Here is a 23,580-nt window from a genome sequence, read left to right on the forward strand (position 1 = left end):
ACGCCCGTTTGATGGAAACAGCGACAGGTTCCAGAGATATGGTAATGGGTGAGGGTGCCGTGACAGGGAACCCATGTTTGGGTAGTGAGAGGAGACATGGCGACGAGGGTCCTCCACAAACAACCCCCAACCCCAACCCCCAACCTCACGCGAGAGCAACGACGAAGACGGTCTGGCACCCGGGTGCCAAGGCCCGGTGCCGGGAATGCTAACAAGCGCCGGAGAAAATGAATTAGGTAGAAACGGGAATACCCAGAATGGGAATGGGAATGGGAATTTTGGAGTCCCAAGAAAATGCGGAAATGGGAATATGGAAGCCAAGAATAAGGTACGACTGAGGGGATCCTAGAACGTGGGACTTGGAATGGGAATTTGGGGGCCCGGGCAGGAATCTAGGGGTGGGTGTACAGGAATGGGAATTAAGAGGGGGCCCGGGGGGGGGGGACCTGGAACATGCGAGTGGTGGGAGGTGCCACAGACCATTGGGATGGTTTGTGAGAAGGGGAGGCGACCTAAAACAGTTATAGTGGGGGGGGGGGAAGACCCACAGAGCACGGGAATTTAAATTTGGGGACCAAGAACAAGACACGGGGGGGGGGGAAGCTTAGAACAATGTGTGTGTGTGTGTGTGTGTGTGTGTGTGTGTGTGTGTGTGTGTGTGTGTGTGTGTGTAACGAGTAAGAAAAAAAAAAAGAGAACTTGGGGGTGGGGAGGGACGGGATACAAGGCGATCGACAAGAGGGAGCGAGGAGAGTGGAAAGGGGAAAGAGGGAGGAGGGGGAAGAAGAGGAAGGGGGAGGAGGGGGAAGGGGAAGGGGGTAAGTAGTAAGTACAGAGTGGGAAATACGGGAAAGTGCGCGTCACGGAGAACGGAAGAGATGGAAAGGGGAAGGCAGGAGGAGGAGGGAGGAGGAGGAGGGAGGAGGAGGAGGGAGGAGGAGGAGGGAGGAGGAGGAGGGAGGAGGCAGGAGGAGGAAGGAGGAGGCAGGAGGAGGAAGAAGGAGGGAGGAGGAGGAGGGAGGAGGGAGGCAGAGAAAGGAAGGGCGGGAGGACGGGGGTTGGGGATGGAGCTAGAGGCGGCGAAATTTGGGTAGTGGGGGGCAGGTGGGGGTGGAGTCGAGTCAGAAGGGGAGAGAAAGACGAGGGGATTCGAGGGAAGGGGAAGGGGAGGGGGGAAGGGGGGAGAAGGGGGGGGACTCTGGTGCAGTTCCACTCGAACTGTGCAGTAAATACGAAGAGGGTGGTCGATTTAAAGCTGATAGATAACGACAACCCTTCCGTCGTCACAGCCGATGAACAATGAAAGTCTCCTCCCTGTACCATTCCCCCCACGCCCGACGTCCGCTACATTCCCTCGTCTTCACGTTTTTCTTTTAACGCCAATACTGCGAGGCGTTGTATGGGACGCGTCAGTCGATTTTTATCCCGTGGGCGAGCGGATTCCCGTCTTGAGATGAATCTCTTTCGATACCCCGTTCCGAGTGACCATGGTCCATCCGCCAGCGAAATATTAAATATTCTCGTGAGGGGAAGGGGGAGAAAGATGAAAATAATGACAAGGACAATAAAAACAAGAAAAAGGAGAAGAGGAAGAAGGACTAGGAGGACAAGAACAAGAGGAAGAAGAGGAAGGACAAAAAATAAATAAAAATAAATAAATAAATAAAAATGTCACCATCCGCATGGAGTTCATCATCACTGTCGTTTGTACTACGGTTTCTGGTGATTATTATTATTATTATTATTTTTTTTTTGCCACAATGCCGAAACTCGCTTAGACAAAAAGCTTTATCAGTATCTTAATCCTTAGGCCAAAACCATCGTACGGCGCAATTCAAGAAAATAAACCGTACATTTAGGCATCATTTTCGTACCTGTCAACTGTAATTTGTTTTATCATTTGTCTTTATTATTATTTGCTTGATTCTCATTTATTATTAATGCCAATTTATTATTTACTATTCACCTGTTTATTATTTAACTATACCTATGCATTTATTTTATCATATTTTGTTTATTTGCTTTATAATTTTTTCCGCATCCGATCTAGTTATGGACCAATAGGTCTCCTGTCTGCATGCTCCGCCTTTGTAAAGTGCCACCGCTTAACATTCTATTCTTTACTTTGTTGATTCAACTCTTAGGTTTAGGAAATTATGGCGACAATTTCTATTGTTTGAAGTCTAAAAGATCTACAAATGGTGCCAAACTACTGAACGAGTGCCATTCGGCACTGCAATAGCTTCAATAGCGCAAACCATTGTTGCGGTTCAATTGAGCCAAGTGCCTCACAGGACTCTGCTGTCACCTGTCAATAAATGCACAACAGGCAGAAACGGTTTCCCAAATTCCAATTTATATCGATTTCATTTCAAACCATTTACTCCTGGATTGCACGTTAGGTTTAGTACTGGCCAGTGCTTGGCTAGTTCATTCGGTCCAGAATTCCATGGTTTAACAAGGAGGGAGAGAGAGGAGAGAGGGAGAGAGAGGAGAGAGGAGGGAGAGAGAGGAGAGAGAGAGAAAGAGAGAGAGAGAAAGAGAGAGAGAGAGAAAGAGAGAACATACATAAGAACATAAGAATGGAGGAGACTGCAAGACACCATAAGGCCTACACTAGGCAGCTCCGTATCCATCACCACCTGAGAGAGGGGGGAGAGGGGGGAGAGGGGAGAGAGGGGGAAAGAGAAACACGTTGGGACAGGATGACAGTTTCAGCCGCAATTAAGCGTATCCTGGCGTATGCTCACTTTCACACCTTACCCCCTCCCTCCCTCCCTCTGCTTTTACATAACCACTTCTGAAAAAAAAAAGATCCTCAGACATATCGATGACCTACTCCTTGCCTCTCCCCCCCCCCTCACGTCCTCCTCCACACCCCCACTCCCCCTTTCATCCACCGAAAAGAACGCCGACCATCAACCCTCCACCATTCCTCTTCTTCAAATGTCCTCAAACATCATTCACCAAACTATTCACCTATTCTGAGCAATATAGCTCCCCATGGGTAGAAATACTAGTTCTCGTCTAGAAATCCCAATACACTCCTCCCTCCCCCTCTCCTCTCCCCTCTCTCCTTCCTCTCAAGACACCGCCTATCGCCTATCGAGTACAATCCCCGGCCAAGACCTGAAGAGGACCGAAGTCTCAAAAAACTCTTCATCCTTTTGTTCGGAAGAACGCAAGACGTTCCGACGCGTCGAGTTCCTTTCAAACACGATGACTGGAGGTCTCTCTCTCTCTCTCTCTCTCTCTCTCTCTCTCTCTCTCTCTCTCTGTGTGTGTGTGTGTGTGTGTGTGTGTGTGTGTGTGTGTGTGTGTGTGTGTGTGTGTGTGTTTGTGTGAGTGCACGTGTTGGACTCGTGGTCGACAGCCTTTCCATACCGGAAAAGAGCTCAGAGCTCATACGACCGATGTATGGGCAATGCTCTGTGTGTGTGTGTGTGTGTGTGTGTGTGTGTGTGTGTGTGTGTGTGTGTGTGTGTGTGTGTTTGTGTGTGCGCGCTTCCCCATAGCCTGAATGAAATACTCTGGGAGCCATCGGAATACACAAGTGATCCATACTGCTGTTAAGTACAGCTGGCAAGACTTATACGTGATCCAGGATTTGGGCGATCCCTGCGCCTGCTCTCAGGGTATGCAATATGCGTTAGTGTAAATAATTAGTAACTTCGTACCAAAGTCGAACACGCAATTTCACGTCCTTGTTAGACGACCGGGAGGACCATGCAGAGATCTTGCCAATCGCTCATGTAAACTTCATATTTCAATGTACACACGCGGATTAGCATCGGCATCCTTGCATACCAATATGTGTACCATTTACCAACGCGGCATACTAAATGATTGAAGAACAATAGGAAGAATTAGAGTAAATCACACGCACGCACGCGCAAAAAAAAAAAAAAGTAGAAGGCTGCCAAGAGGCCAAGACATATACAAGCCATTTTATCGAGGTCAAGTCACTCGAGCATACTTGAAACGAGAGAGAGAGAGAGAGAGAGAGAGAGAGAGAGAGAGAGATAGAAAAAGAAATAGAAATATAGAAAGAGAAAGATGGAGACAGAATTGGGCCGGACACCCTCTCCTCCCGTGCCGCCCATCCACGCCCATCCGTGGGGGGGGGGGAGAGTTGCACTGCACTGAGGAGAGCAAGCACCAAGATAGCGACTAGAGAAGATGGCTGCCTGGCAGGAGGAACAAGCGAGACAGGCACACATCAAGGCCTCGAGAGACCAAGGAGGAGGAGGAGGAGGAGGAGAAGGAAGAGGAGGAGGAGGAGAAGGAGGAGGAGGAGGAGGAGGAAGAGGAGGAAGAGGAGGAAGAGGAGGAAGAGGAGGAAGAGGAGGAAGAGGAGGAGGTTCTGTTGAACAGCGAGAGTGCACATCACGGGGAAGAAGCTATTTTGAGGGGAAATCCCATGGGGACAACTGCACCTGAATGGGAGGAAACGAGAGGAGGCGAGGGAGGAGGAGAAAGTGAAGAAAAAGAAGAAAATGAAGAAAAGTGGTGGCGGTGACAACGATGCCGGTTACGGGAAGGCAGCGGGTCTTCTGCAACGAATTGACTCCGCCCCCAAAACATTTTCAGGTGCCAAGTAGCCGCTATTGCAACACTCACCTTTGCCCCAAGTGCTCAGTCAGCCAGGATAAGTAAAGATTAATTACCAATCGCCCTTGTGGGTATTGGTACTGTGGTCCACTTAATTACCGAAGAAATTATCACGTTTTCATACATTTTAATTCCTATCCCAACCTTCACTTTTTTTTTGGGGGGGGGGGGGGGATCAGGCACCACTAGCAAATAAAATCTATATTTCTACCCCAAATGTATACTTTGAAATGGGTATAGCAGCGACATTTCTATACCCGGGAGGTCATGAAAGCGAGTGGCCAATACCCAGTTGCAAGACACTTCCACATTCCACCTCATTTTCATGATAAACTTCACCCTTTGCAACATTAACTTTTCCACCCAAGTGTCCGTCGACTCTTCATCACGGGACAAGTCAGGCTAAATCCGTGGTTCTCAACCTATGATTCAAAGATTCCTTGTGGACCATAGTGGTTCAACCTATGATTCAAAGATTCCTTGTGGGCCATAGTGGTTCACCAATATAGAACCACAAATCGAAAACTAGTAATACTTAATGAATACACTAGAATTCTATTCACTAGTGATGGGGTTTCTACGATGCTATTGAACAGCAATACATAAGAACGGGGTACATACGGTCGAGAATCCCTGGGGGGCTAAATGGTTTAAACATGGAAATCTACGCCGTGATATTTGGATTCGGCGCTACTTCCTTTAATCTGGGAGAGATCTAATACCACCCACTAATCCTTCTTCCTCGCCTGACCTCGCCTATGAATATTCAATCGGGGCCGAAGGTGCCACACGAGTGCCAGAGAGTGCCTAGTGCCATCTCCATTTCCTCGCGACCGAATCAAAACCACCCAAAGAACGAAACCATTTCTATCTTATTCCTTTGGGTACGAAAACACGAAGGTGCTAGAAAACTACACAAACTAGTTTAGTTAGGCTCCTACAATACGACGGGGAACCTTTTCGTTCATCTTCTGGACGAAGTCGGGATTTCTTTCGGCCAAATTAACCCTCCCAATTACAATTTCAGGATTGGGAGAGTATCTAGCTAGTTCTGAAAGCCTAATAGCAGAATGCACCAAGGTACGCTAAACTAGAAATATCCGATAGTTAACTTTATGTTAGGATAAATCAGTTATTTGGTTAGGCCGAAGGTAAAAATTTCATAAAAATAATACCGTAATACGAGGCAAATGTAGCCACACTGGGGTAAAACTGGCCGTTGTGTTTGGTTACATAACTAATTACGACTGACAGGGAAATAAAGCCAACTATTTTTGCATAATTTCTCCGGTCATTTTGTTGAAAAACATAATTAGGTATGTTAACAGATACAATGACCAGTTTTACCCCCCCCCCATGTAGATACTTTGGCCTCCTAAAAAAAAAAAAAAAATAATAATAATAATAATCTCAGTGACTGCTAGGCGTCCACCACTTTTTTCCATGCTGTTGGAATTGAATCACGACACACTAAACAGACGTCTTTTTTCTTTTCTTTAACATGTGAATAATACTTACTTGGTAATAAGTGGGAGATATGAAATTGTTTCCTTGGAACGAGGTAGGGTTAGTCGATTAATACACCGCGATGCTCGGCTTCATTCCGTGGCCCGCGGAATTTGAACTTCAATTTTTCGTAGGGGTGCCTCCCCCTCCCGTTTTTAAGCTCCCCTCGTTTCGAATTCTGGCGTGTTACGCCCCCCCCCAAAAAAAAGGGGGGGGGGGCTTGATTCCTCTAAGCAACGTGGCCTTCCTAATCGGGTACTCACCTGTATCTGTGTGTGTTCTATGCTGGCCGCGCCGTTGGGTGCTTTGTCTCCTTTCTCTGCCACTTCCTCGATGGTCTCGGTCTTTCCTTCGGGCTGGTTCTCGCCCTCGACAGCCTCACTCTGAACGACATCGTCCTCCTTGATCTCCTTCACCTTCATCTCTGGCTCTGCCCCATTCTTCTTGGGGGAGCTGGCGATGTCAACGCTCTTCTTTGAGTGCCTGATTCCCATTGTGTCGGTGAATTGGAGGACGTTTCAGACTGAAAGGAGAAAGAGAACAAGACATTAAATATTTGACAGTCAAAGTCAAAGGAAAAAAAAAAAAAAAAAAAAAAAAATAAAAAACTGAAGCTTGATTTTGGCCCCTGACGGTTCATGTCAGCCGAAGACATGCCAACAATTTTAACCTAAACTAAACTGTTCCCTACATGATACCGGTAATTCTTCCGGCTACGTTGATACGTTTCTCGTTCGAGTAACGGACCAGGGACCCTTGCGTAAAAATAAGTGGAATAAATTGTTTCAGATCACTTAAGGTATTCTTATACCATCCCCTACAAAAATAAATAAATAAATAAATAAATAAATAAAAAATAATACCTAAAGAAAAAAAAAAATACAACCACAATGCACTTTAATTCTAAGCCATCTAGGCGCATGCAGAAATTGAAACTTCTCTCTCTTGATGGTGTATTGGTCTAGTCACTCGGCACTGGTAACGTTCTCGCCGCATGAGGTTCGAGTCCTCGGGCGTACCACGTTTCAATTTCTGCATGCGCCTAGATGGCTTAGAATTAAAGTGCATTGTGGTTGATAAAAATGTATCTATAATCACTGGGACCCATTCAGTGTTGTACACACACACACATATATATATATATATATATATATATATATATATATATATATATATATATATATATATTATATTATATTAATAAACGAGTAAATAAACAATTCAGGACTGGTGCCGAATACCACAAGGGTCGCGGGTCTCCAGGTAACTTGTTTAACAATTGGATTTAAATATTCAAAATTAATCGGACGATTTGACGACAGCGCCAGCAACTAAGTTGGCGAACGCATCAAATCAATTGCACACAGCGCCAGGCAATGGCAAGCAAGTGCACGCAACTCGAGAAGCAAATGCATGACACGATGAAGAAAGGAATGATGGTGGAGGAGCAGAAGGAGAGTCAGGACGGGGTAGGGTACAGGAGGAGGAGGCGCGAGGAGAGGGGGAAGAGGGGGAGGAGGGGTAGGGAGGGGGAGGGTGTGCGAGGAGGGGATGATGATGAGTTCGAGGAGGATGAGTAACAGAAGGGGGTGGTACGACGAGGAAGAGGAAGAGGAGGATGAGGAGGATGAGGAGGATAAGGAGGTGCGACGAGGGGGATGAGGAGGAAGAGGAAGAGGAGGTGCGACTAGGAGGAAGAAGAGGTGGGGAGGTGCGACGACGAGGAGGAGGGGGGAAGTGCGACGAGGAGGAAGAGGAGGGGGGAAGTGCGACGAGGAGGAAGAGGAGGAGGAGGTGCGACGAGGAGGAAGAGGAGGAAGGGTATATATTCATCGACAACCAGCGTTTCTATCCTTGGGAGACAATATAGATGCTCAGAGGTGTCAAGTGGTACACAAGGGGGGGGAGGGCCAAGATGTGGGATTCCAATGAGGAGGGGGGAGTGCGACGAGGAAGAGGAGGAGGAGGAGGAGGAGGTGCGACGAGGAGGAGGAGGTGCGACGAGGAGGAGGAGGTGCGACGAGGAGGAAGAGGAGGAAGAGGAGGAAGAGGAGGAGGAGGGAGAAGGAGGAGGATCCATTCAATCGGAGATCTGATCTCCAATCCAAAGATTATTATTTCGCGACTGGTCCATTTAATCGTATTCACAGAAAACCCCGACTGGATCACAATTAATTAACCAGTAAATACGCCATACAAGACAGAGGAATCGAGGAGGATGAGACAAATAACCTCCGATATGCAACTGATCACCCTTTCCGGCCACACAACTTGAATCTGATACAAACACTGCCAGTAGCGAAACGCACGCACGCTTCTTGAAAAACGACAGCAGGCCGACTGGGCAGAAACGAGAGAGAGAGGAGAGAGAGAGAGAGAGAGAGAGAGAGAGAGAGAGGATAGAGAGGAAGAGGGGAGAGATAGGGGAGAGAGGAAGAGATAGGGGAGAGAGGAAGAGGGGAGAGAGGAAGAGGGGAGTGAGGAAGAGGAGAGAGGGGAGAGAGGGGAGAGAGGGGAGAGAGAGAGAGAGAAAGAGAGAAAAAGAAAGAGACGGAGGGGGACGGCTAGAAGGAAGAATAGCTAACGAGGGAGGGAGGAAAGAAGAGCTAAAGAGAGCAACAAAGAGCAACCCCCTACGCTTCACCAAACCCCAAGCCGAGTCGACAACCCCCCGTTCGTGCCTGTGCTTGCTTGCTTGCTTGCTTGCTTGCTTGCTTGCCCGCTTGCAGTGCAACTTTAGTTTGACACCGGCCGGGTAAACACGGGACCACCTGCCCACACTGCATCCTCTCCCTCCCTCGTAAATTTCGTTTCGCGGTACAGCCTGAGTGTCCTCATCGAGGCGAGGATTCGTTTACTATCTACGACGCCAATTGCCCGTCCTTTGGATGTCAAGGGAGAATACAAAGGCTAATGAGAAATGTCCTAATGAACGAAAGTTACGGGTATTCAAAGCTACGAAGAGAGAGATAGGTGGGAGTGGGAGTGTGTGTGCGCGCGCGTGTGTGTATGTGTGTGTTTACCTTTGGATCACGTGCTGGCCTCGTGATCGACAGCTATTTCCCTCCCGGAGGAGAGCTCAGAGCTCGTACGCCCGATCTATGGGTAATGTGACCTTACACGCACACACCCAACTCCCCGCCCACGAGAGTTGGAGTAACGACTCGCAGCGCAGCAATACTGAAATTACTTCAGCCCTGGGCGGGATTGGAACCCGGACAACCGTAGTGGCGGCCGCGAACATTACCACTGCGTCACGAGTCGTGTGTGTGTGTGTGTGTGTGTGTGTGCACGCGCACACGACATGGCAGATAAAGGAAACCACACCAAGATGAAAAATGTTGTGAGGTCATTACCAAGACTAGCCATCTGACTACTATCGCCAGCGACTTCTGCGAGGTCACAAGAAAGAGAACGATAAAGTTAGGTCAGCAAACAAGATAGCGTTACAGAGGTTTCGAAGACTATCTAATCAGCGTGAGGTGAATCAACTTCCAAATAAATCTAAGATTACAACATTCTTCGAAATTGCTGTTCATTTCGTGACGTCAAACCTAGAAAGAATTGCTCTTAATTTTATTGTCATCTTCGTCCCGTCTTCTCTCAACAAACCAACGACCTACTCCACACTCCTAAACATCTCCCACTGCACAACCCGCCTCCCCCCACCTCCCCACCACCCACACTTCCACTTAGATATTAGGAACAATGTTCGGAATGTATAGAATTCCGCATACCAGAAAGATTTTTCGTGTTCCCATCCGAATATTGGGAATTTCTGAATTTTACCGAATCATAATAGACAAACAATACAATTGCCTAATTCGGGTCGCACAGTTCCATTAGGTCTTCCAGGTGCCTTCCAGGATTATTTTATTCTGGCTAACATTTAATTCAGTTCAGTGTTACTGGATCAACCTGTATTTAACCTTTAAATTAACGTTACAATTGTATATTCAATCTGTCATTCAGCTACTTTCTTCAGAATTGGGGAGGGGGTTGGAGAGAGGGAGAGAAAAAAGGGAGAGGGGATGGAGAGAGAGGGGAGAGAGGGTAGAGAGAGGGGAGAGAGGGTAGAGAGAGAGGGGAGAGAGGGTAGAGAGAGAGGGGAGGGGAGAGGGGAGGGAGAGAGGAGAGAGAAAATGGGAGAGAAAAGTTACACACACACACACACACACACAAAAAGTAAAGACCCGACAAAAGGAGAAAGGGAAAGAGAGGGAGAGAAAGTAAAAATAAATAAATAAATAAAATAATAATAATACAAAGATGCACCTTCTTCTATCTCCTAGCCCTATCGGTACCAAACTCGCCCCGACCGTACCGAAAAGTAAACACTCGGAAGCTAAAGGTTTAATCTCTTCTGTACGACTGAAGAGTTCTTGTTTAACTAACTCAGACTAATTAGCTACGTGCCCCCCCCCTTATAAAAAGTACACCAACAACCCGGCGACCTGCCGCCATGCGATTTTATTCAGCTTCCGTGGGTTGTTTGGTTCCTTTGTAGACTTTATTCTGGTTAAGGTTTTAAGTCTACCACGTCAGATCAGTCCCCGATGTGGCATCAATCCCATTCACAACACCGACGTCGCAAATTAAAACCACGTGACATCAAAGACTTCAAAAGGACGCGCAAACAAACCGAACAATGTAGCGCAGAGATCAAAGGAGAAAGTAAATAAATGAAAATGAGAAGAAAAAAATATATATAAATACACAAATCCGTAAAGGAATAGAAATAGATATAAAACTGGGAAAAATAAAAATCAAGATAAAATAATGACGCCAACGAATAAACAAAGACACAGAGGTTTCCAGCCTTGTGTCATTGCCCTCTGCGACCTTCCCACCCATTGCAGTCCTCTTGGCTCCACGACCGCACTCGCTCCGCTCCACCCCCTTCACACGGGCGGTCGGTCGCGCGAGCGCGCGCAGCCCTACCTCCTGGTCTTCCCTCTACCCACCATAACTCCCATTCCGACATACGCCAACGCTGGCGCCAATAGTCTTTATTCTGGTTGGCGTCGAGAGACTCGTCTGGCGACGGGAACAAGTCTAGGGTTAATATTCTTAATACAGAGTGGGAGTGGCTGGTCGCCTTAACAGGCTACCCCCCTTATAAGGGGGAAAGTGGCCCTCGGTAAACAGATGCATAGAATCAGACACCATAAATAATATACCCAACACCTACACTGCCACTTGACTTACGACTATACCCAAAGATATGATGCTCTTCAATATGTTCTCCGTGAACCCGAACCTAGAGTAGACGTGATGTTGAAAGAGGGAGTGGTAGGAAGGGAAGGAGTGTGAATGGAAGGGAGTGAGTGGGAGTGAGTGAGGAGGGAGTGAGTGAGTGAGTGGGAGTGAGTGAGTGGGAGTGAGTGAGTGAGTGGGAGTGAGTAATTGAGTGAGTGGGAGGGAGGGAAGTGAGAAGGAAGTGAGAAGGAAGTGAGAAGGAAGAGAGGAAGTAATTGAGGGAGAGTGAGAGGAAGGAAGAACGAGAAGGGAGTGAGAGGAAGTGAGAGAGGGAGGGTGTGAGAGATTCCAAATACCCACAAAACTGACGCCTGATGGAAGTTACCCTCGGCCGGAGCCGCCACCCATGCCCTTTTTGCCAGGACAGCCCACGGTAGTGACGTCCTTAACGAATGTTCGGGATCAACGTACATGTTCTCTCCTTTTCTTCTCACGGAGACTCCCATCGGTCGGGGGACGTCCTTGTTTACCTTGTGCAACGCAACGTTTTCTTTGTAGTCCTCCACCTATCTTTGTCCTCTTCACCTCTTCCTCCCTCGCTCGATGACTTCAATCACCCTCCCTCCCTCTCTCTTCACCCATTCTTCCCTTCCTCCCTCCCTCCCTCCTCACCAATTCTTCCCTTCCTCCCTCCCTCTCTCTTCACCAATTCTTCCCTTCCTCCCTCCTCACCAATTCTTCCCTTCTTCCCTCCTCGCCCATTCTTCCCTTCACTCCCTCCCTCCTCACCCATTCTCCCCTTCCCTCCCTCCCTCCTCACCCATTCTCCCCTTCCTCCCTCCCTCTTCGCCCATTCTTCCCTCCCTCCTCACCCACTCTTCCCTCCCTCCTCACCCACTCTTCCCTCCCTCCTTACCCATTCTTCCCTCTCCTCACCCATTCTTCCCTCCCTCCCTCCTTCCTCACCCATTCATCCCTTCTTCCCTCCCTCCCTCTTCCCGTTCCTCTGCTGAGTCCGCGTGGCCATTGTGTTGGGGTCGGATGCGTCACAGTCCGACCGCCACGTTACGAGCCGAGTGAGTGAGTGAGTGAGTGAGTGAATGAGTGAGTGAGTGAGTGAGTGAGTGTGTGTGTGTGTGTGTGTCCGTCAGTAACCAACCCTCAACATCAATTACAATCCCAGCCCGGCCTGCCTGCCCTCCCCAAAACAGATTTAATTTCCTATCACCCTACGTTCGTTATTACGAAAATCGCTATTGTATTAACAGACGCATAAATACATTATATTTCAGAGAGAGACGAGACGAGAGACAGACGAGACATGAGAGACGAGACAAGAGAGACAGGCGAGACGAGAGACAGGCGAGACAAAAGAGACAGGCGAGACGAGAGAGAGACAGGCGAGACGAGAGAGAGACAGGCGAGACGAGAGAGAGGCGAGACGAGAGAGAGACAGGCGAGACGAGAGACAGGCGAGACGAGAGAGAGACAGGCGAGACGAGAGAGACAGGCGAGACGAGAGAGAGACAGGCGAGACGAGAGAGAGACAGGCGAGACGGGAGACAGACGAGACGAGAGACAGACGAGACGAGAGACAGACGAGACGAAAGAGACAGACGAGAGACAGACGAGACGAGAGAAAAAGAGACGAGACGAGAGACGTGACGAGAGACGAGAGACGTGACGAGAGACTAGAGAGACGAGAGAGACAAGAGAGGAGAGAGAACACAGGTACACACAGACAAACTGTCCAAAGTTTTCTGCGGTTCAGCGGTCACCCCACCTGTCGTCCTCGACGAGGGAACAGGCAGCGCATTTAGAGGCCGGGTCCGTCCTCGAGGAGCTACTCCCCCGAGGCCAACGCCGTCCTCGACAAGGGTTACCGAAACCACAAAACAAGAGTCAGATCCAAAGCACGGACGTCGTGGTCCACCTCAATGTACAATAGCGAACTCGAGTTTCGTTTACATTGGTCCAACAACTTGCGCAGAGATTTACTGTCGACCGTCAATTTCCGGAGTAATATTTGCCGAAACACTCCCCCCCCCACACACACCCACAACGCATAACTACGGGTAAAAAACAGGCGATGTACGTTTTACGGTATTTGATTAAAATACTAAATATTTCATGCAATCACGATCAAAGTACAATTTGCGTCAATTTCGCAAATAGCTGCAAAAAGTGCTGACGATTATCTCAACTCCCCTGCCCTCTGACAACGCGTCCTTTTATTATGGACATTGCCAAACTATTCCATTCATTTGTCGAAGGAGAAAAAAAAAAGTAAATATTGATTATATTCCTCTAGTCCGGACGCTGCACGGAAAAAAAAAAATAATAAAAATAATAGACTTCAAAACCCTAATATCTGTCATACATTTTGTCACAGACCTCCAATCTATATGCTTCCCCTAAATAGCATCTGAAGTCAGATTTCCAATTTCTGTTGATTTCGATCATTATAAGCTCACCCGGTGTCCCAGTATACCCAATAGGTGTCGCAGAGAACACGTACATGTACGCATGCATGTGCACATATGTACGTACACGAGCTACACATTCACACGTGTATGCATCAATACACACGTTCACACGTGTATGCATCTCTACACACATTCACACGTCTATGCATCTCTACACACATTCACACGTCTATGCATCTATACACACATTCACACGTCTATGCATCTATACACACATTCACACGTCTATGCATCTATACACACATTCACACGTCTATGCATCTATACACACATTCACACGTCTATGCATCTATTTCACACATTCACACGTGTATGCATCTATACCCACATTTACACGTGTATGCATCTATACACATTCATACGTGTATGCACCTATACACACAATCACACGTCTATGCATCTATACACACATTCACACGTGTATCCATCTATACACATGTATACATCTATACACGATTACATTCACGCGTGTATGCTTCTATACACAATTACATTTATACACATGTATACATCTGTACACACGATCACATTCATACACATGTATGCACCAAAGACAAGATTCTCCATTGTTGGAAACTCGGAGTAGACTCTCTCAAGGTCACCGATATGACTCACGGCCGTCACAGGTGTACACTCGCTGTACACCTTTTGTACATCACCGTGGTCCAAGGAGCAACGACCTCACATTCGATTAAACATTCGTCAATGTCCACCTTTTCGGACATCCATCTTACAGTTTTTTTTTTTATTATTATTATTTTGGGGGGTAATGTAGTATTGACCTCACGGCTGATAGATTGGGATTGTTTATATAAACAAGACAATCGTGACATTTGGTTTACACCATGTGACGCTTAGTTGTAGGCGAAGCAGTCACCTACACTCCAAAATTTTCCGTTTACAGACTCCCCCCGGCCCCCAAATTCTAGATGGGGGCTCTGAAATTTACCTTACGAGAAGCTTAGGCACCTTAGCTTGCACTTTCTATAAAGACGCAGAATGCGGGGTGATCTAATAGGGGTGTTCAAGTGGATCAAAGGCTTTAACATGGGTGATGCAAACAAGGTCATTATATTACGACAACACGGCTGGACTCGCAGCAATGGATTTAAATTAGACAAATTTAGATTTAAGAAGGAAGTAGGCAAGAATTGGTTTACTGATAGGGTGGGCAACGAATGGAATAGACTTAGTAACCATGTAGTGAGCGCTGAAATTATCGGTCGTTTTAAGAAACGGTTAGACAACTTTATGGACGGGGATGACAGGTGGTAATGGGCATGGAACTGTCTAGTGTAGACCTTATGGTCTCTTGCAGTCTCCTTCATTCTTGTGTTATACTCTTACTTGAACCCTAAGAACGGACATCGAGACCGGCTGCCGCTTGAACGGACCTCACGTGACGAGGGTGACGAGGGGCTCAAACATCTCACGAAAATCTGGAGTTTCCAATTCCAGTGAGCAGTTTCGAGCCCGCAGAACACGTTTCATCAATTTTAGTAAACACACACACACACACACACACACAGATTCAATGTGGGTAAAATATGGTTTTAAACTGCGAGAACATGAAACTATTGAAATAGGAAAAGAACTAGAAGAAACTGGCATGAGAGAGAGAGAGAGAGAGAGAGAGAGAGAGAGAGAGAGAGAGAGAGAGAGAGAGAGAGAGAGAGAGACAGAGAGAGAGAGAGACAGAGACAGAGAGAGACAGAGAAAGAGAGAGAGAGAGAGAGACAGAGAAAGAGAGGGAGAGAGACAGAAAAAGAGAGAGAGAGAGAGAGAGAGAGAGAGAGAGAGAGAGAGAGAGAGAGAGAGAGAGAGGGGGAGAGGGGGAGAGAGAGAGAGAGCTAGTCAGCCAGCCAGCCGAAGAAACAAAGAACAAGAGCCTGATAACGAAAGTTCGTGAGAAGGAAGAGATTTGAACGAACGATAAATTGAACCGGAACAAGATCAAGAAAGAACTGAATGGTCTGAAAATAAATGAACAAATAAATTATAAACAAAAATAATGCAAGGCTACTTCTGCTGGGAAGCTACCTCCTTAGCCTGAGAGAGAGAGAGAGAGAGAGAGAGAGAGAGAGAGAGAGAGAGAGAGAGAGAGAGAGAGAGAGAGAGAGAGAGAGAGAGGGGGGGGAGGCGAGACAGCATGAGTGCAGAACAACCGAGAAATGGACCTTAATCTCTCCACTCCCTCCCCCCACACCCTCCTTTACCTCCATCCCAACCACCTCTCCAACACCCTTCCCCCCCTCCCCCATCCCCCAATCTCCTCCGGATCCCATGAACTCGCCCCTACACAGCACATACCGACCCCGGCCGTCTTTCATGCCTTCACCCGACCCATCCCGTCCTCTTCAACCCTAATCAGGCGTAGACACGCTGGCGTAACACTAAATTAACGCAGACTTCACCTGAGCTGTGTAACACACAAATGCGTTCTAGCTTTATGTACGAATGAACGAATCTATGAACTTCACGGCGTAAGGCCGATTGCCGGAGTCTGCAGATCATTCAGCGCAATTAAGTATCGAATTTATTGATACAGGAGTCTGTAGTTCTATGCTTTGAGCACTATTGGATTGTGCGCAAGAACATCGTATGTAATAGTTTCCATGCTTAAACCGAATTCCAGAACTCGTGTCCTTCCCGTACACCATCTTGTTTGCTTATTCCGGGTAAAACTCGGACTACCAAATTGCCACAACCCCTCCCCTGGCCACTTCCGAAAACTGCCACCTCGCACGTTACATCACAATCTAATCCATGGCAAGTCCTTGTTGCTTCCAAAGGAAAGGAAACTCTGGGACCAATCTCCTCGTCGCACTGCTGGTGTGCAATGCGGGGTGACGTTCCTCGTCCAGCCCGTTCACTATAAGTTACGTTCAAAGCCAGAGAATTCAAGATTCGAACCCGTGTCACCAAAGGATGGTCCGTCAAATGTAGACGTTACCACCACTCTCCCAAAGCGCTAAGTGTTTTTGGTTGAGACATCAGTCCTAATCTTTTAATATAGTTCATGCAGGAATTGTCCGAAGGCAAAGAATCGAACTGAGCCCCTCGAGCACAAACACCTCGCAGGTCTTCGTCCATCACGCCCCCACACACCCCCCCCCCCCAAGTCTCGGACTTTTCCCCGGTACATTTCACTTTGTTTCTGCACAACCATTTGTCTCAATAAGCCACAGCCTCCCCCTCCACCACCGCCACTCCACCACCACCTCCTCCTCCTCCTCCACCACCACCACCACCACTGAACCTGCTTGAATCTAGCCCGCCCACCAGGCTCTACTAGTTCAGTGCGCCAACACAAAACTTCTACAGAACTTCGCCGTGTTCAATGCATAGTACTTGGAAAGTTTCACAGGTCCAGTCAACACTGACCCATGCACGCACACAAACTCAAATGCACGCAAGCACGCACGCACGCCACAATTACACAAATCAACGCCCAGGAGGCGTCCCCATGGCCCAACCGGATTTGCGGGCTCCGGAGTCTAATATGCAAACGTGTTACAAAGGACGACGCGGCGCCAACTCCTCCCGGTCGACCATATGAACTCCCGCTTCCAGCCACCTGCATTTCTATTGTTGCTGGAACGCGGGTAATGATCTGCATTTCCAGATTCTATTCAGGACGAAGACTTTCTTGTTTGAATTAAGATGCCAACATTGTGGAGAGACGAGATCGAGAAGTTTGCAGGAGTGACGTGGCAGAGGATGGAGCGGTCGTGTGAATCATGGAATGATATGAAGGAGGCCTTTGTTCAGTAGTGGACTCAGGATGGCTGGTTTGATTTGATTGTCAAATGGGTCGAGGGATTGAATTTCTAGATCCTTCCATGCGATTTTATTCGATTGACGGGAAGTCCTCCCTGACTCATGTTCGTCACCTCTGCATTTTTCTTTTTAACCAAGTCTAATGCAACAATTGAGGAGCCCCTACGGACCAGAGCCCCTCAATCTTTCCTACACAAGAGGTAACGACTAATTATACAATTCCCTTTTCCTACACTTGAAGTAACTAAACGGAACATTTTATTACTCAATTTCGGTGGCAATTTCACAAGAACAAAAGTGTACGAAGAGACGAAATACCAGACAATTCTATTCACTTGTGGGGAACACAGGAGAGGCCAGCAAACGCTAACGAATTCCTTATCTGTGACTGCACCTACCCACAACCGACCTCTACTCCTTGAATCAGGATAGATTGAATTTCCTTAACACCATCTAATTCTAGATTTGGGGGATTTACCCTGCCGGTGCATGGGAAGGCAATTGCCCAAAGGGGCAACAGAAGATGAAAGAAGGAAGAGGGGAGAGAGAGAAAGAGGAGAGAGAGAGAGAGAGAGAGAGAGAGAGAGAGAGAGAGAGGAGAGAGAGAGAGAGAGGAGAGAGAGAGAGAGAGAGAGAGAGAAAGGCGGGAGTGAGTGAGTGAGGGAGAGAGTAAGGGAAAGAGGATAATTGTGCCCAAGAGGATTCGAACTCTCGAGGCCTCTTCGGATGCACGTCCTCAACGGATGGGATACCGCCAACGATCTCAGCACCGAAGAGGATTCCCACTGACCGCGACAACTGGATGATCATACTGGAAAGCACGATACGCTGACGAGGTCTGGAAGAGGGGGAGAAGTGGAAGGAAGGTGCGTTGTATGTGTGTGTTGGGGAGGGGGGGAAGGAGGTTGGTGGACTGAGGGGGAGGAGGGGGGGCAAGAGGGGGGACTGACGAAGATGAACAGTACAGACGAAGTAGGATGGGGGTGGGGGGACGGGGAAGGGGAAGCCGGCAAAGAGGGGAGATAGGGCCAAGGGGAGAGGGGGAGAGGGGAGAGATTTTATTTGGCATTTCGTCGGAAAACCGCCGCTTCTGTCCACACCATATCGCAGCGATGGAGGCGATAGAATAGTGGCCCCAAAAACTGCTGTGAAGAAAATAAAAGATAAGCATAGTTGTGTGTCTGATATGGTCAGAGAGGGGGAGTCCGGTTAAGAGGGAGGGAAAGAGTGTGGGGGTGAGGGAGAGTGTGTGGGTGAGGGAGAGTGTGTGTGGGTGAGGGAGAGAGTGTGTGGGTGAGGGAGAGAGTGTGTGGGTGAGGGAGAGAGTGTGTGGGTGAGGGAGAGAGTGTGTGGGTGAGGGAGAGTGTGTGTGGGTGAGGGAGAGTGGGTGGGAGAGGGAAAGAGTGGGTGGGAGAGGGAAAGAGTGGGTGGGAGAGGGAAAGAGTGGGAGGGAGAGGGAAAGAGTGGGAGGGAGAGGGAAAGAGTGGGAGGGAGAGGGAAAGAGTGTGTGTGGGTGAGGGGAAGTGTGTGTGGGTGAGGAAAGTGTGTGTGGGTGAGGAAAGTGTGTGTGGGTGAGGAAAGTGTGTGTGGGTGAGGAAAGTGTGTGTGGGTGAGGAAAGTGTGTGTGGGTGAGGAAAGTGTGTGTGGGTGAGGAAAGTGTGTGGGTGAGGGAGAGTGTGTGTGGGTGAGGGAGAGTGTGTGTGGGTGAGGGAGTGTGTGTGTGGGTGAGGGAGAGTGTGTGTGGGTGAGGGGAAGTGTGTGTGGGTGAGGAAAGTGTGTGGGGGTGAGGGGAAGAGTGTGTGGGTGAGGGAAAGTGTGTGTGGGTGAGGGGAAGAGTGTGTGGGTGAGGGGAAGAGTGTGTGGGTGAGGGGAAGAGTGTGTGGGTGAGGGGAAGAGTGTGTGGGTGAGGGGAAGAGTGTGTGGGTGAGGGGAAGAGTGTGTGGGTGAGGGGAAGAGTGTGTGGGTGAGGGGAAGAGTGTGTGGGGGTGAGGGGAAGTGTGTGTGGGTGTGGAAAGTGTGTGGGGGCGGGGAAGTGTGTGTGGGTGAGGGGAAGAGTGTGTGGGTGAGGGGAAGAGTGTGTGGGTGAGGGGAAGAGTGTGTGGGTGAGGGGAAGAGTGTGGGGGAGGAAAGTGTGGTGGGGGAGGAAAGTGTGGTGGGGGAGGAAAGTGTGGTGGGGGAGGAAAGTGTGGTGGGGGAGGAAAGTGTGGTGGGGGAGGAAAGTGTGGAGGGAGGAAAGTGTGGGGTGAGGAAAGTGTGGGGTGAGTAAAGTGTGGGGTGAGGAAAGAAAGTGTAGGAGGATACGCGAGGAAAAGGTGGACAAGAGGTAAGAGGAAGAGGTAAGAGGACCAAGGCAGGGGACGCATTGACTGAAACTTGACCTGAACACGTACTGAACACTGGCGACACTCGTTCATTCATACACGAAGACGTACACCTGTAGACACTTCTTAGTAATCACTAACGAAGCATCACCTGTGTTCGTGTTGCCCCGTATCTGGTGTTCGAGACTTCCGCGGCTCCACAACGGAGCCGAGGAGCTTTTCCCAGGCTGGGTCAACGGCACCTAAACAAACCGAACGTGAGGAAAAGATGCGACGTGGAGGAGGGGGAAGGGGGGAAAGGAGGAGGGGTAGGGGGGAAGAGGGGGGGAAAGGAGGAGGGGTAGGGGGGGAAGAGGTGGGGTAGAGGTGGTGGGGAGGAGGAGAGGGAGGAAGAGGAGGAGGGGGAAGGAAGGAAGAGGAGGAAGGAAGAGGAGGAGAGGGAAGGAAGAGGAGGAGGGGGGAAGGAAGGGAGAGGAAGAGGGGGAGGGAAGGAAGGGAGAAGAGGAGGAGGGGGAAGGAAGGAAGAGGAGGCGGGAGGTAGGAAGGAAGAGGAGGCGGGAGGAAGGAAGGAAGAGGAGGCGGGAGGAAGGAAGGAAGAGGAGGCGGTAGGAAGGAAGGAAGAGGAGGCGGGAGGAAAGGAAGGAAGAGGAGGCGGGAGGAAAGGAAGGAAGAGGAGGAGGGAGGAAGGAAGGAAGAGGAGGCGGGAGGAAGGAAGGAAGGAGGAGGGGGGAAGGAAGGTAGAGGAGGGAGGGAAGGAAGGTAGAGGAGGGAGGGAAGGAAGGTAGAGGAGGGAGGGAAGGAAGGTAGAGGAGGGAGGGAAGGAAGGTAGAGGAGGGAGGGAAGGAAGGTAGAGGAGGGGGGGAAGGAAGGTGGGGAGGGAAGAAGACTCGAGTTAATTGGGAAGGGGTTGGAATACACCATATTTACACACACACACAATAATATATATATATATATATATATATATATAGATATATATATATATATATATATATATATATATATATATATATATTTTTTTTTTTTTTTTTTTTTTTTTTTTTTTTTTTTTTTAACCCCGAAACCTTGGGATTATTGATGCACGTACACCATCGGGTACATAAATTTACAGACTAACAGAAAAGCAGGTCATTCTTGCACAAACTATTAAATTACGAACTGAAACACTCAAAAATGAATCTACTTCCAATGTGACATTTTAACCTAACCTTCCCCACAAATCAAGGCTTCACTGAATTTACGAGCGACTCTGTGTGTGTGTGTGTGTGTGTGTGTGTGTGTGTGTGTGTGTGTGTGTGTGTGTGTGTGTGTGTGTGTTTTACAGGATGTCGCATTAGCACATTGAAAAGGTGAGGAGCTCTGACCAATAACACCATGGTTTGATGTGGACGGTCCTTCGTATCTACAATACGTTTTTCTCTTGTCAAATATAGTTTTTCAAGGATATTTCTACACATTTCAATCATTCTGAGGCTGGAAAAAGAAATAACGAAAGCACAAGCACAGCACCTGCTCGGGAAATCCACCACGAAATCGAGAGGAAGCAGGACACTTAAGGTATGTCCAACCTGGAGTAAGCTCTGCCCACCACCCCTTCCCAACATTTAAGAATATTTCATTAACGAAACCAAAGATTCTATTCAGCCAAGATAACACCCCCTCCTCACAGAGATAGAAACAAGAACAAAAACCTCTCGAGCGTTCCTTGAACGCTATAGCCTCATAGCGGAGACCAGCATGTGCTGCCCATCCCTACAGGATCTGAGGAGACCTGGGAATCCAAGGGCAGGGAGGACGAGAGAGAACTGGTTATCCTGGCAAGGTCTCCACTCCGGAGCCGATGCGGAGGGAGAGGGAGGGGTGGAGGGGGAGGGGAGGGCCCGGGTCGGCCGACAACCTCGCCCGAAGGCCCTCTACCAGACACGTAAACAATACACTAGCAAAAACTGCTCTCGTCCTCTTTGGCCATTTCGTAGAGGCACGTCTTTTTTTTTTTCCCGCCCTACAGTGTCCTTTTTAACCGTCCTATCGTTTTCTTTGGGCCAACCTGCCCCTGCGTTGAAAAAAGTATACACAGAACTATTCGAGATGTAAACCCAAAGGTCCTGTAACACCATTTATTTCTCCCGACATTATGCCTTCCAGGACACTGCCACCGTTAGTCAAGATTTCTGCTGTGGCCAAACAAAAAAATAAAAAATAAAATAATAAAAATAAACGAGCTTCTGCCCATGCGGTCGAAGAATTGAAGAGTGCACAAGGAAACTACCTATTCTATTATTCACCTGAACTGAACCATATCTACCTCATAGTGGCAAGATTGAAGACACTCTTGCAAAAATATGTCTTTCAAATCCCTTCTGCTGAATGCAACTGTGGTTTTATCCTCCCCCTCTCTCTCTTACACTTATACATACACACACACACACACCATACTGCACTAAGATACTTCATTCTTAGCTTACACTCGTTCCATTAAACCCTCTAAGGTATTAGGTATTCACTTATTAACCCTGACTACAGCTATTTCTCCGGGCATCTTATATCCTATAAAAGGTGTCCTATGGGCCCCGCTATAGAGGCATCCCCCGATCTCGGATCCCACTTTCCTCGCCACCCTACAATTACCTCTCCCTTGAGGCACCTGAATCAAGTCTGGCTCCCGCCACCTTGTACCACTCTCGCTGGAACCTATTACAGGTACACCTAGGACTACCTGTCCTCAGTATGGACACTTTAGGCCAACTGCCATGCGCCAAATCCCGAACTGGAGTCCACACTGACTTGGGTCCAAGTTCAGGATTTTAAGACAAAACACGATTACTGCCACCGAACATTGGAGTTCGAACCGGTTCCCTCACAGATGCGAACCCCGTACCGACGTCAACTACCACGTGGGGAACCTCGGGTCAGGCAATCCGTTGCCCCAGGTCTCTTGTAGGAAATCCACGGCACCTAAGCAACCGGCAACGGTTTAAGGACTGTTACTGTGATAAGAACATAAGAATAAAGGAGACTGCAAAAGACCATAAGGCCTACACTAGGCAGCTCCGTATCCATCACCACCTGTCATCCCCATCCATAAAGTTGTCTAATCGTTTCAGCGCTTACTACATGGCATAAGGAGGTGCTATTCTTTTTGGTGGTGACATATAGGTCAGTTCGAATCTAACTAGTCCTATATGGTTTTAGTACAGTTTCAATGTTTGGTGGTGTCCTGGGTTACAACCGGTCAATTCTATTCACCTGGGAAGCTGTTACGATGTACAGGTGTTTTAAGTACCAGGCGACCTACTTTATAATTTTGTCCTGGTTAACGCCCAGACGATCTCGACTGTTGGGTGACGCCTCCTCCCCTTAGACCCGAGGCGATTAGGGGCACGTGATATCTGCAGATAACCAAATACGGGATAAAGCTAAACCACCCTTGTATACATCCTCCTTGTTACCCTTCCCTGATGCAATCTGCAACAGCACACACTCTTCCCCACCACCACCACCATTCCCCGTTTGTACCATACTATGATACCACTACCAAGAACCAAGTAAACAATACGTAGACATAAAACAAGTATATTCATAAAGGCGGAGGAGGAGGTTCATGGGGACCCATGAGGTGCTCCGTCCAACTGTGCAGCACCTGACCAGTCCCGAAGTCCACCACAAACCAAAAGGCG

The 23,580-nt window shown here is 48.4% G+C and overlaps 1 protein-coding gene across 2 annotated transcripts in view; it reads right to left on the reverse strand.

Annotated features, from left to right (window-relative positions):
* LOC143025604 (uncharacterized) overlaps positions 1 to 23,580 on the reverse strand; it is a 459,091-nt gene that overhangs the window by 386,894 nt on the left and 48,617 nt on the right. For both annotated transcript variants that reach the window (XM_076185542.1, XM_076185543.1), the window contains exon 2: positions 6,381 to 6,640. In XM_076185542.1, coding sequence (XP_076041657.1) covers positions 6,381 to 6,611 — 231 coding nt within the window. In that variant the 5' untranslated portion in view covers positions 6,612 to 6,640. The remainder of the gene's footprint in view (positions 1 to 6,380; positions 6,641 to 23,580) is intronic.

This window comes from Oratosquilla oratoria, chromosome 5 (assembly GCF_046742065.1).
Source record: "Oratosquilla oratoria isolate Oo_2021 chromosome 5, ASM4674206v1, whole genome shotgun sequence".
NCBI classification, from domain to species: Eukaryota; Metazoa; Arthropoda; class Malacostraca; order Stomatopoda; family Squillidae; genus Oratosquilla; species Oratosquilla oratoria.